Raw genomic sequence first — 15,005 nt, 5'->3', positions numbered from 1 at the left:
AAAAAAACTAGAGCCTCAATCTGATTGTGTAAGAGCACAAATCGGCTGTGAGGAAAACAGGTTACATCAAACTCTCCCTGAACTGCGAATGATGCAACCTTTGACTTCACTGGTAGTGTTACTGGCAGCTGGGTAAATAGGATGAGAACATGGGGATGAGGAGGACCACCCTTCTTCAAATACCAAGCATGTAAGAAACACAATGAGAGAACAGCCAAGAATGTGTCCTTAGTGATTAATAACAATGAGAGTTTATTTATGTACCAGCAAATCTGTTTGCATTGTTTTTGACATTTCCCTGCATCTAAGCCAGACACTTACAGTACAGAAGCATACAATATCTGAACTTGGAGAATGTTTTCAATAAAGAGGAGCACATTTTTGAATAACATATTTACAAACAACCAAAAATACTGCAAATAAACAGGTGAAATTAAACTGGAAAAAAGAAAAGAAATGTACAGGTCGTCTTAAGTAGGATCTGTCACTGACAAAGCACAAGATGCTAGGTTAAGAAAAGACAAGTCCACATTACAGTTTTCTGTGAATCATAGGTCAAGTGCTACAGCAACAACAATGCAAAGAGCAAATTGAAGTAAGGGATACGGTAACTGACAAACAAAGATTAAACTGATAAAACTGGTACACTGATGAGAGGACTGTCAGTAAAAGATTACAGTTGAAGACACAACAAAAGACAAAACAGAAATCACACCTCTTACGTCTCTAAAACTGAAAATAAGAAGCCTTTAATTCCAGACAAAAATAACTTCACAGTGTAGTATAAAATAAACCCTTGAGTAGGTCAGAAACAAAACAAATCATTTGTAGATACTGCTTGTACAGTGCCGTTACATACTGGATGTCTTCAAGTTACTTTCTGTCCACACTTACAGCAAAGAGTTTTAATGCAGTATGGCATGACAGGTAAAAACAATTACCATTTGAAAACATTGTTCGAAAAACGATAGCAAAGAGGCTGTGTAGGTTCAGGAACTCAATTGCAATTTCGAATATAAAGCTTCTGCATGTAAAGCACTGTGTACTGAGAGAGACAGGGCAACCTTAAGCAAAAGCTCAGACGAAAGGCATTCATAAGGTTTGGAGTTGCATGGGAACCTGGTCCTAAGGATTTTTTCCTGCATTTACGAGGTTACTTCTTGTGTTTAATCCTGATTTGAGATGCTGACTTTCCATTAATGTTCATATAAATATTCATATATGACACTGGCTGGCAGGAGCATCGGATTCCACCACACACAACCTTATAAAAGGAAAAAACAGCAGCAGATGTCAGGTCATAGACAACGTGCTGAACAATCTGAGTCTTGCACTTGCATTAGTATTGTTGTATTTGCAGCCAGAGAGCAGCGATCTCCCTCGGCTGCACAGTTCCTGCATGCTGTGTGGGGACTGAGGCTGCTGCTGTTCTCTGGCGCCCTCATGCGGAGCTGTACAGGGCGATCTGCTGCACCTTGCCCAGCTGTGTCAGCAACCGTTTCATGCGGTGTTTGAGCTGAGGCAGACGGGCCAGGGGTTCAGGGGGCTCCAGCTCTCCGGTGTAGTCCAGCCAGCTCTCCAGCACTGAGGAGGATGAGCAGAAGAAGAGGTGAGCACATAGTGATGGGTTTCTTTTACCCCACAGACTGTCCTGTTCTCAAGCACACACACTGCCTGGGAGTGTTTCAGTATGCTGGATCAGGCCAACCCAGGTATGATGCCCAACAGTTTCATCTCTGGGCTATTGCATAATTTCATGAATGATCAAAAGCAAATGTATTTACATTAAGGCTGCAACTAGTGATCTATAAAACATCAAAAAATGCTCATCACAATTTCCCAAAGTGATATCTGCCTTGTCGTCAAATAGCTTATTGTCCAACCAACAGTCTAAGACCCAAAGACTCTTCATTTAATATCATAAATGACAAAGAAAAGTAGCATTTCCTTACATTTAACTTGAGCCAGCCCATGTTTTGCTTGAAAAATGACTGAAAACGATAAATCATTACAGCTCTAGTTTACATTCACTGCTCAACACAGAGTAACACTTAACTTGCACATAGAAGCTTTGTGCTTGACCCAGCTCTCTGCATGTTTCTTAATCAGGAATGACAAACCTCGTTAAAGCCCTTTATACTTGCAATTCTCAGGTCTAGTGTAGGAATAATAACTTTCACTTTGCAGCTGTGTTTCACTGCCACCATAGTAATGGTAGGAAACACACCAAAGTAGGGATGCACCAAAATGAAAATTCTTGGCCAAAGCCAAAACCGAATATTATGAATAACTGAATAAGATTTTTCTCATTTTTTCGCCAATTTTTTTTTTTTACCGTTGCATAAAGTAAATAGTCAAAATGGGCTTTTTACTCTGCGTTTCCCAAAGGATTTGGAGAGACTATTGTGGGTGGATCAGAGGCCCGAGAGGCTCCGGTAAAGTTAATTACATGTGTCCATTTACTTTTAATTGACACATGTAATATGTTTTATACTTTCTGTGAAAATAATTTGATATATCATGTTGTATGTGGTTCTCGTATCGCGTAACATGAAGACTTCATAGCCTCTCCAAGTACGACACTCATACTGCAACACTTGTCTCTGTAAAGACAGAAACTGACAGGATAAAGTCGCTAGTGGATTTACCATAAAGGCTTGAATGTGTGTACACTCCAAATTTAAATGCAGCTAGCTTAATTGCCTTCTCACAAACCAGTGACAGAAACATTCAAAGCGGTTCAGACTGTTTGTTCCCTTTTCTAAGAAGTCAGCCACAGATGTAGTGGATGTGCTAGTAATAGACTATTAGCCATACCTACAAGTTAATGTTGTGTGAGCTCAACTGGTCAAACATTTCAGAACTGACTTCGTTGGATAAATATATTTCAAATCATGTTACAGTTAATCTTAACATGAAACAGTTGGCTAAGCTAACTTTAAAAACTGATGGTCTATTGATAGAAGCAGGTGTCATCTTCACCGTTTTCAAAATCTAATCTTATGATCATTTTGAGCAAAAACCTTTGAAAGTTTCCGATGAGACGAAATTTAGTTGCTAGTAGGTAAAGGCCACCGCAGGTCTTACCGTCCAGCTCCCTCTCAATGAAGTCCATCCTGTGTGATACCTCGTCCTGGACTGCATCTATGTGATCCAGCAGGTTGATCTGCCTCTGTTGATGCTGCCTGCTGTTATCTGCGGCCTCCCCAGGATCTCTTCCACTCTCTTCCCTCGTTTCAGCCTGGGACCAAGAGCCACCAATTGAAGCCTAAAGACATTCAGGTGAAATCATCAGACAAGATTTTCATTACAGCCAGGTTTAGACCTCATTCTACAAAAAAGTTTTCTGCCAAATCAATTCACACAGTATTCATGCACACAAGAGATAAACAACCAAAAGGCAAAGACACGCACTCCTGTCTACATCAGTGGAGCTAAGGTGGAGCAGGTGAACAATTTCAGGTTCCTGGGAATCAGCATCACAGAGAACCTGACATGGTCATCTCACATCGCCACGGTGGTAAAGAAAGCTCAGAAATGGCTGCATTTCTGGAGGAGATTAAGATGGCCAAATTCCTGTGCAGCGTTCTGGTTAACATTTACAGGGGAGAAACAGAAAGCATCCTGACTGAAAACTAGGGCTTCAGCTAACGATTTCAGTACTCAAAGCTTCTACAGTTTATTTAATCGATGTATCAACACTTTTGCTTGGTGGCGGCCGACCCGGTAACGGGATCAGTTGATAGATATTTATTAGTCCTTTTGGAAATTCATAGTGTTGCTTACAGCAAACATCAGACCAACAACCACACAACTGCTTTACCAACACAAACATCACCTGAGTACAAGTTATACTAAAGTTCAGAATCCCAGACACCCAGTTAACTCCTGACTGTGACGTTAAAACCCAAAGTCACGGCCCAACCAGGTGGAGAACAACAAATGCCCGTGTGCACATTTTCAGCTGAGGATTGCGGCTTACTTTGGCTAGCCTTCAACTCAACAATCAATCATGATTTCAGTTAAATGCTAAAGTTGCGGTTACCTTGTCGGTGCTTTTTAGTAATGTAATTAATCAAATTAAATCGCTGAGTTGTTTCAGCCCTACTGGAAACATCACAAACTGGCATGGATGTGCACGGCCCAGGACAGGAGGGCTCTGTAGCAGGTGATTACAACTGCTCAGCAGATCATTGGTACCCATCTACCGAGCAGCAGTGATATCGGTGTTGTGAAGTACGCAGAGCCCAAAGGAAACTAAAAGACAGTACCCACCCAGCCACAGCCTGTTCACCCTGCTGCTGTCTGGCAAGAGATACAGAAGTATCTGCTGTCATACAACCAATCTTCAGAGCAGCTTCTTCCCCCAGGCTGTAAGACTGATGGTGAATGGAGAACCATTCACCATCAGCACTCCACCATTTAAAATAGCTTTATGTCTATTACTTATTTATTCACCCATTAATTCGCCCCTATTTATTAAAGTTTTGTTTCTGTTTTTGTGAGCAAAATAAAGGGAGCTACAACTTCATCTTGTTATACAACCCTGTGTTGTAAAATGATAAATAAATCTACCTTAAAAAAAAGGAGATCGTTACAGGATAATGGTCAGACAAAGAGCCAAATCCCAAAATCTCTTGAGCAACTTAGAAGTAATGTCGCCATGACAACTTAAACATTTAAAATGTTCTGGTGTCCACTCTATAATCAAGACTGTATACACAAAGTTTGGGGGGGGGGAAGTCATTAATGACTCCAAGGGAAAATATGGCTAAAAAAAAAAAAACAGCAAAGAAAACAGCAGGGGGGAGTTAGGAAGTTGAGCTTTGTAACACTTTGATCATTTCACTCAGAATCTTGTTTAATTCAAGATCAATTCTGCAGCTGATGCAGTACAGCCTGCATTCTGAAAATCATCTTCTCCATAGCAAATGATACTGAGGTCACGGATAGTGGAGACATTTTGTGCTACTTGAGTGAGCAAACGGACAGGTCAACTTTATGAAGAAATCATATTTTCTCTATGTAGAACTTATGAGTACGTACTGATCATTATCCTGAAAATTCCTGTGTTCATTTTGAAAAACACACAGTCCACTTTCAAATGTCATTTTACAGAAGGGAAAAATATTTCTGGACTGGTGTGACTGGTTATGCTCATTTCACTACTCCACAGTGACAACTCGGGCTGCATTTTAAACATCCTTATCTGCTATGGAATAGCAACAAGCTAACCTTGTTAATGGTTCCTGTTGATTTGGGCTTGTCTGTCTCCAGCAGGCTTCCGTAGCGCTGCTCCCGTTCCAACAGTTCCTCTGTGCTTCTCATGCTGTCCTCCAGCTCTGAGCCCTGTCGGGTCTCCACCACCAGCCTCTGTTCCACCGCCGGGTAATAAGCCCGAGGTTTCTGGTAGCAATGTTCACTGGTAATGTATGAGTCCTGGAAGGACGGGAAGGGGGAGGAAGAGCAGGACGAGGAGGAGGTGGCAGCTGTAGCTGCCCGGCTCAGCTTCTCCAGAGCATTGGACATTAAAATCTCACCTCGGCTCATGTCCTCATCGGGAGTGACGGGAGATGGAGTTGCATCACTGCCACGACACGAGACTGAACCGGTCCGTGACCTCTCCAAATGCTTCCAAGGCTGCCGCCACAGCTGCAAGTCAGGATGAGTATTGCTCCTGAAGAGAAAAAGAGAAAATCTAATTAAAACACAGCTGTGTTGGTTTATTAAAATCACCCTGGACGACAATAGCCAATCTCTGTCATGATCCACATTTAATTTGACATCATCAGGAAAACTCTCAAGTCTCTGCATGCAATTTCTCTGTACTCACTGTAGAACGCTCATCTTGAGCTGCAGTCCGTTAAGGACCTCTACCACGTGGTGCACATCTCCCAGCAGCTGGTGGGTGGTGGTGATCTTTTTGGCGTTTTGGTGAGAGTAGTTCTCTTCCAGGAAGGAGAGGCCGTACATGTGACCGTTGCTCAACCATTCACGATCATACCAGTAGCGCAGACTCTGCCGCTGACCTGGGAATGATGAACAAATTGCAATAAAATTTTATCAAATGCAATGAGTTGTTCAGGAATTCTTTACAAAAAAGGTTTTGTTAGTGCAGCTAGGTGATCAAAAGTCTCTCTTTAAGAGCTAAGTGTGCTTGCTGTTGTCGTTGGTTAATTGGGGTCTGACACTTTTTGACAGCAGGAAACAGCTTCAATTCAATTCTTTGCTTTATAAGCAGTGTGTGTCACTTGCTCTGATCATGCATCCTCCACCTTGGTAGAGATGTAGCTCTGTTTCTTAAAACAGTTTTCTGTAGCTAAAAACAGCTTCTGTACAATTATTACGTTATTTATTTCCACACACTTGCAAGGCCCTAAGGACTATCTCATTTGCTGAAAAACAATGGCCTGAGTCGTTCAGGCCAGGGGACAATCCTTACAGCTCCCTTTTTATTTAAATCAATAAGGCAAAAGTAAATATGCAGCACAAACATTTTGTGGTTTCACTGTTTTGATATTGAGGGGCTCAACTTTGGGGTTTAACTGAAGAATAATCAATGGCTCTTCTATTCGTTCTCATCACTACCTGTAACTGGAAGTATATTCTGTGCTGTGCTTGCCACACTGGGACCCAGTTTACTTTTTCATGTGGTAAACACTGTTCTCCTTTAGTAGGAAACAGGACAACGTTTTGATTATTGGAAACACAGAATCTGGGGCAAAACTGTGCAAACCAGGTAATTCTTTTACATAGGAAGTAACCTTTAGAATCACAATATAAAACATACAGCACTGTAATTACATAATTTACTGTCTAATGGTTATTTAAAAATAGACTTTTACATAAAATCACAATTTACTGTTTATTTTACCTAGTGTCATTTTTCTAATTGTCCACTAGATGGCAGATAATACTTCGCCAAATTAAAGAGTCTGCAATGCTAACATAAGTGCTTTGATGTTAACAAATCTACATGATGACAGTGTGTAATTTATAGTTAAATTACACACTCACCTGGTGGGTCTCTGCAGATGTAGCAGGTGTATCTGTCTGGAACATTGTCTTCCAGCAGGCCCATGCAGGTGCCGTGTTGCCAGCACAAACAATCTTCACACTGAGGGAAGGGCAAGTATGTTTTATGTAAATGCAACTTGGAGATTTATTAAAAAATAAATAAATAAATAAGAAGAAGAGCTTGCAATGACTTAAAAACAGACTAGCTTTAAGTGGTGACAAAAAAACAACCAACTCACCTGAATCATGAAGTCATTTTCTTCCTCCACCTCACAGATACATCGCACGATCTCTTGGTCACTTGTGTCCACAGCGCCGGAGTCCACACTCAGGGGAGGAGTGGTGACGTCCAAATCCACCCCAAAGTCCTCGTCGCTCCATCCACAGCTGTCAGTGGACCAGTCACTGATGCTATCCTCATCTACAGTAACATGGGCCAAAAACTAAACTTGTTTTTTGTGGGAATAACACAACTGTAGCTCATTTAATATTCTTTAACAACAACAACGTTTTTTTGCAACTTTTAAATTAATATTTGCAGATTACATGATAAAGCAAGCCGTAGCAGCAAAGAACAGCTCAGGATTCAATCAACCAAGCTATAAAAAAGAAAAGATTTTACCTGTGACAGCAGCCCATTTAATTCTCGTCATTATGTGTTATGAGCAACAACATTTGGACACAAATACTAGGTGTGATGCACTTCAAACTAAAACAACAGCAAGATGGATTGAATCCAGAGGGAACTGAAGAATGGAGGGAAGAGGAAGCAATGTACGGTCTCACACACAAACTAATACACACGCACACACCATCAGAGATACCCACCATCCACATATATCTGCTCTGAGTAGCTGAATCCGGGCCTGCTGGAGTAGGCCTCAGGCTTGTGATTGTGTGAGGGGGGGGATTTGAGTTGCAAATTCAATTTGGACTCAAGACCCAATACTGAGATGTCAATATTCTCCTCACTACCTGTGTAGTCTGTTAATACAGGGAATGGGGGGGGGGAGCAGACGTAGAACAAAATGTCAACTTTGAAAATGCTAAACAAACGTCCATCAGGAGGAGACAAACTGGCACAACAAACATGGACAAATAATAGACTTAGGAACAGTCAGGGACAATCAAGTTGATAAAATCCTTACTGGCCCGTGTTTTAGGACTTTTAATAGTAAGAAATAACCAGTGAGGAAGGGACACCATACTCCTGTGTTCATGCCAAACATACTGTACATACATGTGAATGCCAACAAGGAATAGAGAGAACAGAATTGGATTTGTGTTTTGGATTAGTCAAAATCAGAGGTACAATATCATCTGGCTTTAATACACCAGTACTGTCAGAGATGTCATGTACGAGAGGAAATGCAAGCTATGATGCAAAAGAAATGAGTTTGAGCTTTTTGATAGGCATAATGGTGACAGATCAGCGGCAGATGAGACACTTCTCCCACACACAAAGGCTCAGCCACCACACCAGGAGGAGTGAATGTAGGAGTGAACTTTATGCTGTGCAGGCTAGGCGTTTCCACGATGTCACTGTGAGTGCACATGCAGAGCAGCAGATATGTGAGGAGGCCCGGTGCGCCAGCGACCCCTTCTTACCAGACTTGGCCTTCTTTTTCTTCTTCTTCTTCTTTAGTTTAATGCGGAGGAAGTCCTTCTGTTTCGGTTTCTCTTTCAGTTTGTCTTTTACTGACCCTGGGGACCGTTAAGTGGTAAGAGTTAAGCATCGTCTGTGCACAGATAACACGGCAGATAACTATTCTAGAAGCTAAAATGTACTGTAAGAAGGAGAACTAGCAGTGACGAGCAGGACTCTGTCACTTTCCTACTTAATGAACAACACATTTGTACTGCATGATACTGACCAATGTCAAAGCCACTCTTGTCTGAGTCCTTGTCCTGTTGTTGGCATCCATTCCTGTCCAGCTGGTTCTCTTTACTCTTCTCCCTCAGCAGTGTCCTCTGCTGAAGGCCCTGGGTGTTGACTACAGGCGGGGCTGATGTGCGTCTGCCTGCAGTCTTCACCTCACCACGGGGAGCTGCAGCAGCTCCAACAGAGTCTGAGAAAAATCACAGAAAAGGGCAAATGTAAGCCGGAAGCCCTGATATTTAAGCAAGGCTGGATGTGCAATATTTACAATTCAGCCCTGTTTTGGAAATGTATGATTAGTAATAAAGCATGTTATGGTTCAGCGTTCTTGATTTTGTTGTTGCATATATGCATTGTATAAACAGTAGTTTATCCAGCTTCCAATAAGACTCTTTTTCTGCCTGACAGAGATGAATCTACAGAGGAACTTACGCATAGAGGCAGAGATGGTGCGCCTTCTTTTTGGGCCGTCCAAACCGGTGGTAGTAACCTGTTTCTCAGAGGCCCTGGTCTGGACGCTCCTGGTGGGGCTGCCCTCTCCCTCCAGAGGCTGCTCCTCGCCATGATAATATTTCATATGGTAGTGCAGCAGCTTGGCCTTTCGGAATGACTTTGTACAGCCAGGAGCGCTGCACTTAAACGGATTGTGGTCGAGGTTGATGGACAAGACGGGGGGCGGTTGGTTCTTGATAACTCGGTACACTAAAACAAGGAACATAAGTCACGCGTGTATAGTACAAAGTACATCAAAGAATGCAAACAATGAGTGTATTTGTCTGATATGTTAGGGAGTACTTGAACTCACATGGTTCTCTGCTGAATCTGTTGGGGTTGTGGAAACCCTGCTTCCTTACCGCTATCAGACATAAAACAAAGACATTCATTTATTCACGTCTTGAAAATTAGCCCCGATTCCATGTGATATTTCACTTTGACAAGTCTGCCAATTTACGCAATTAATACATACGTTTCACAGGCTGGGGAGGCGGCACGTCTGCCACAGGCTGAGAGCTTTCTGATTGGACGTTTGGCTTCTGCTCTACATCTCCATTGGATTCTGTGGTTGTCATAGTGACAGACACCTGCTCCGTCGGTGCCGATGTCTGAGTGGGCAGCTCTGTGTATGGCTTGGGCAACTCTGTGTATGGCTTTGTTCCACTGCGTTCTGAGTCCACCTCCTCCTTCTTTACCTCTCCATTTAAGTGACTTCTTTCTTCGTTTTGCTCATCGTCTTCTTCCACCTTCACCCCATTTGTGAGTCCGGTCCCCTTTTCCACATCCCTGGGCTTGTTTTGGTCTGCTTGCTCAGATATTTCCTCTTCCTGTTTGATAGAGGGTGCGGCCTCCACCTCACCGTTTGTTTTCTTGTTCTTCTCGTTTACCATCCCTTCTTCCCGCTCCTCGTCCTCACTGTTACTGTCCTCCTCCTGGTCGGAGGTGCTGCGTCTGGCTCGCTTGTTCTTAGGGCCGCCGTTCTCCTGAGGCCTCCTGTCTCTGCGGTTCGGGACCCTCCTAACCATGTTCCTTTCAGTGGACCGAGACTTCCCTCCACCAACACCACCTCTCTATTTGTCAGCAGGACAGAGAGGAAGATTGTGAAAGAAGAGCAGAAAATGGCGCTCAAAACATGATCGATGGAGGACAAAGAATACATAGAGACAGCGTCAAATATGTACACAAGATTGACTATGGATATTTATGCTGACTAATTACATTTACCTCTTTAATAAAAGGCTTCACGTGTATTCCCTTCACTGTCTGGATAACGCCATCATAGAACTTCACAATGTAGGATGCTGAGGGGAATAAAGGAGAACCATGTTTTACATCAGTGCCAGCTGCTAGTCATGAAGCCGATTGCAAACTAGTTTTGAAGTAGCTAAACTTCAACTTCTTCAACGTACTTTTTGTTAATGGCACAAGATATACCCCGTGCATCAGATCTATCAGTTTCTCTTTGCTGTGCCAGTGAGAGTAAAAGTCATTTAGCTATTTTTGATCACCATACCACAGTTTCCTTTTAGAAAACAGAAGTGACACTTTTAGACAAAAGAGTCTACTCAAAACCTGTACAAAATAGAAAATGTTTAACAACTGAGGTTATTGATACCCACCATCTTTATTGACTGAAATGACCTTAGCGGGGTAGAAACGGCAGTCAGACCAGCTGGCCAGGACCTTGTCATTCACATGAAAGCCCTGGAGGAAGGACAGAGACATTTGATCTAGGACATACTGTAGGCACCTGATAGGAGGTGAAGCTGTTAAACGCTAACAGAATTCTAAGCAGGATTTTTCCTGCATAGAGAATTACATGGCGGCCATCAAATTTGGTTCTGCTGCAAGTGTCTAAAATGATGTCACTTGTAAAATATCCAAGCACTGACCAGGTGATGCAGCAGTGAACACAGAGTGTGCAGATATTGGTTTTGGTTGTTTGACAGGCTGCATCACAATGAAAAATACAGACAAAAGACGAGTTCTGTGTCTTTTAGACAACTTTATAAAACATACTGCTGATGGAGAAAGTGGAGTAGACGGGCAAGGGGGGAGACAGAGAGAAGCGGGGCAAGCCGGTGTGTTTAACTGAGGTGTAGGCCTCGTGTGTGTCTGAGAGTAGGGAGAAGAGAATTAAAATTTATGACAAAAATAATGTTCGTGGTGATTAAAACCTACTTTCACAAGGCAGTATTATGTGAAAAATTTTGATTTTTTTTCCCCGAGGTTTACAATTACGATGCCTGCTCAACTATCAACTATCTGTTAGCCATCCAGCCATGGACGATGGCATCGTCTATCGGCCCAACTCTACCCACTACAGAGAATTGCAGATGAATATTTCCTATCCAGGAATTCACATCAGCCACAGAGAGAACTATAAATGAAAACAATAGCTTATGTTAGATTTGAATTGATTTGAAACAACCTGCTGCTTTTTAATTGTAAATGAACACACAAGTCACCCAGTTGAAGGCGCGGCCCACATGCACATGTGTGCATGTGATCAGGATGGTACTACCTCCGCCTCATTTTGAACCAAGAGAAACCCTGACCTTTATTAAAAAGAAATACAGTGTGGAACAAAGGCAAGATGAACACAACATAACCCCGGACATGGAGCAAAACTTCTAATTTCTCTATCCAACACAGCTCAAAGCAAGCATGAACGGCGTTGTTAGCTTACAGGCACTGGAGCGTCGTCCTGCAGGCCCTGCCGCCTCAGCTGAACTCTCTCTACTGGTCTCAGGTAGGGACTTGTCCAGTCAAACCACTCGTCGTAACGGTGGCTCCACTGGCGGTAATGGATGAGTACTTTTTCACCTTCGTAGTCAATCTTCTCTATGTTGGCAGCATACCTAAATGATAAAAAGAAAGTAATAATGCGTGACTGGGGAGGGAGATGTTGAAATTCCTTATCCTTTATCCCAAACATATAATGAGGGAGGCAAATCAGTGGAAATGACCAGAAAACTAGAAAAAGTCAAACATAAAGAAACACAATGAATCATGAGGCACTGCTTAACTTAAGAGGCCAGTGTGCTGGGGGCTAGGGTATTAACATGCTACTGTAATGTGATTACTTTTCCATCCATTCATCCATCGTCAACCGCTTATCCTGCATACAGGGTCGCGGGGGGCTGGGGCCAATCCCAGCTGACATCGGTCGCAAGACGGGGTACATCCTGGACAGGTTGCCAGTGTGATTACTTTTATCATTTACAAATTCATTACTACATTAAAGTTACAACCTCCAGTAACACTTTAATTCCCAACATTTAAGGAGGTGACTTTATTTGTCAGGTTAATTTTTTTAATCTATATCTATCTTTAAGTATATCGTAACAATTAAAATGACGGTCAGATTCTTTTTACTGTCCTTCATTATCACTCCAGATCAAATGTTGCTTGAGAGCACACACCAGCTCTTGCTGAGAGGCAAAGGAGAAATGACAGCTCTGAGAGGTTTTCCTCTCTCTTTTAATGTTTGATAAACATACAGAATAGCAAACCCAGGCCCCAGAAAGGAGAATGACAATCTATGAGAGAGAGTGAGGGAAGAGAACAGCTACAGGGATGGAGAGGAATGAGCGAGGCCATGACTCACCAGTTTTTGAGGCTGTCTCTGGCCTCAAGCTGAGCTCCCACCTCAAATGTTATGCCTCTTCTGTTAGGGGGCGTCTTACTCATACTGCCCACATCAAGGCTCCCTTCCTGTACACACACACACACACACACACACACACCGATAAACACACCGATAAACATACCAATCAAGACTACACCCGTATGACCTTGAGTACATTGTGTCTAGCAAAGAACAAAATACGTGAAAAACATGTGATTATCAAGGATTTCACAGACAATCTTGCAGTCAGCCTCGTCTCTCTCAGGACATCACTAATAATTATTTTACCAGAAGACTGTGGCAAATCACAGCTCTGCACAGCAGGAGCAATGTTGGTGTTAAAACCAAGTAAGCCACTCCCACTATAGCCAGCAGAACAATAATGCAGTCCAGACTGGCAAAGGACATACACAAGCTGCAGATTAGACATGTTGTATTATAGCGCAACACGGTGTAAAGCAAGGGAAAACTGACATATTACGGTGAGCCATGCCCCTGGAATGGTGGTGAAATGTGTAACTAATACCAGATGTTCAGTGATCACTAGTTGAGAGAACAGGGATGTCTAGAGAGCACACATGTCCCCCGTGAGGATCAATATCATGAGCAATATTTAATTTCAGTATTATTGTATTCCCTACCAAGAAGGGAAAACGAGAGGAGGTGCATGAATGACTAAGATGACTTGTTCATAGCTTTCACCTCCTACTGTAAGCGCACACCGGTAACGTTACAGTGGGCAGGCAATTATGCAATCATGCACCAAGCTAAAACTCGCCTGATTTAAACAGCAGTCCTTGTCAATGCGGTCTCATCAAATACAGACACGCAGCCTACTGTTCATTTTCAGCCCCTGACCTTTAAGTGTTTGGTAGAGAAGCATAATCTTTGTGTCTACCATAGAAAACATAAATTCCCTCCCGATAACAGCGCCTCCTTTATCTGGCACACAGAACACAGGACAGGCTGAGATGTCGCCGCCATTTATCAAGCGCTAAATCATTTACATTACATATAACGTTATAAAAACGTCTTACTTTTGTCCAGGTTATAGCAGAATCGGTTCGCCATAGCGGAGACAGCCTGCAGTTTGTGGCTTTCAGCGCAATCTACAAACCGGATATCTTCACACTGCTCGGCCCACGTGTTTTCTGGTCAGCCGACCTCACGCATAGACACAATAGGAGACAATGGGAAAGGCCCTTTTGATTGCCCGTCTGTTGCAGGCGGATACCTAGCACGATACTAAAGAGCGATCAATATCGTGTTCAGTAAAATGCAACATTTTAAAATTAAATTGGGTGTTTCATGTCCTGCACAGAGAGCACAGACTGACGACAGCGACACAGATCCGGAGCTGGTGATGCCACAAACATGAGTCAGGAAAAGGGTTACGGATTTCAGTTTAAATGTGGTGTTGCAAGAAAAAAATATCCTGCAACATTTAATTTCATCTCGTGTTGATATTTTACTGTAGTAATCGGAATTAACAGCACTCCACGCCCTTCAAGTTCACACTGAGTTCAGAAAGAAAAAAAAAAAATAGACGTTTCCCCATGTTCTTCCAGGTATCCCGTTGTTTAACACTTCCACTAATGTTGTTTGCACTTTGTTGTCCGCTCTTTTATAACCAGAAACCGTTGTTACGTCACCGCTTTAGTGAAATATAACTGGCCGAAAGACTCTGTGACTGCGGGATACTGGCATCTGATTGGCTGTGCAGCTGTCACTCAAAGAGCTCGTCGGGGCCTCGCGCTAGGCCTACTTCGTGTACTTCTCCTGCTGTGAGCGAGCGGCGTGATAATGCAAATCATTAAACTTCCACAACTGACAAACCACGGCGCCCCTTAAAAGCACCTAGTGAAAAAGCATACGAGGAACAAGGAACACACAGGTAATTACACAACTACGACAACGAAATGTACAAACATTACATTTTATTACCTACTTCGTCACGTTTGTTTTGAACTCAAAAAGCCGACA

General features: G+C 42.7%; 1 protein-coding gene across 4 annotated transcripts in view; it reads right to left on the bottom strand.

Moving 5' to 3' along the window:
* Positions 1–232: 232 nt before the first annotated feature.
* Positions 233–15,005, bottom strand: part of phf20a (PHD finger protein 20, a) — a 15,440-nt gene continuing 667 nt past the window's right edge. For 2 of the 4 annotated variants that reach the window (XM_046076380.1, XM_046076381.1), the window contains exons 2-17: positions 13,002–13,108; positions 12,081–12,252; positions 11,011–11,095; positions 10,616–10,692; positions 9,864–10,461; positions 9,702–9,752; positions 9,329–9,598; positions 8,892–9,086; positions 8,626–8,721; positions 7,846–8,001; positions 7,257–7,438; positions 7,018–7,117; positions 5,834–6,029; positions 5,236–5,677; positions 3,088–3,268; positions 233–1,584 (exon numbers count right to left, since the gene is read on the bottom strand). In XM_046076380.1, coding sequence (XP_045932336.1) covers positions 1,442–1,584; positions 3,088–3,268; positions 5,236–5,677; positions 5,834–6,029; positions 7,018–7,117; positions 7,257–7,438; positions 7,846–8,001; positions 8,626–8,721; positions 8,892–9,086; positions 9,329–9,598; positions 9,702–9,752; positions 9,864–10,461; positions 10,616–10,692; positions 11,011–11,095; positions 12,081–12,252; positions 13,002–13,084 — 3,027 coding nt within the window. In that variant the 5' untranslated portion in view covers positions 13,085–13,108 and the 3' untranslated portion in view covers positions 233–1,441. Of the gene's footprint in view, positions 1,585–3,087; positions 3,269–5,235; positions 5,678–5,833; positions 6,030–7,017; positions 7,118–7,256; positions 7,439–7,845; positions 8,002–8,625; positions 8,722–8,891; positions 9,087–9,328; positions 9,599–9,701; positions 9,753–9,863; positions 10,462–10,615; positions 10,693–11,010; positions 11,096–12,080; positions 12,253–13,001; positions 13,109–14,059; positions 14,579–15,005 lie in introns of those variants that run through there. The other 2 variants (XM_046076379.1, XM_046076383.1) reach the window with 2 other exon arrangements.

This window comes from Micropterus dolomieu, linkage group LG18 (assembly GCF_021292245.1).
Source record: "Micropterus dolomieu isolate WLL.071019.BEF.003 ecotype Adirondacks linkage group LG18, ASM2129224v1, whole genome shotgun sequence".
Classification (NCBI taxonomy): domain Eukaryota; kingdom Metazoa; phylum Chordata; class Actinopteri; order Centrarchiformes; family Centrarchidae; genus Micropterus; species Micropterus dolomieu.
The sequence above is the reverse complement of the archived record's forward strand: the minus strand, read 5'-3'. Positions and strand labels throughout refer to the sequence as shown.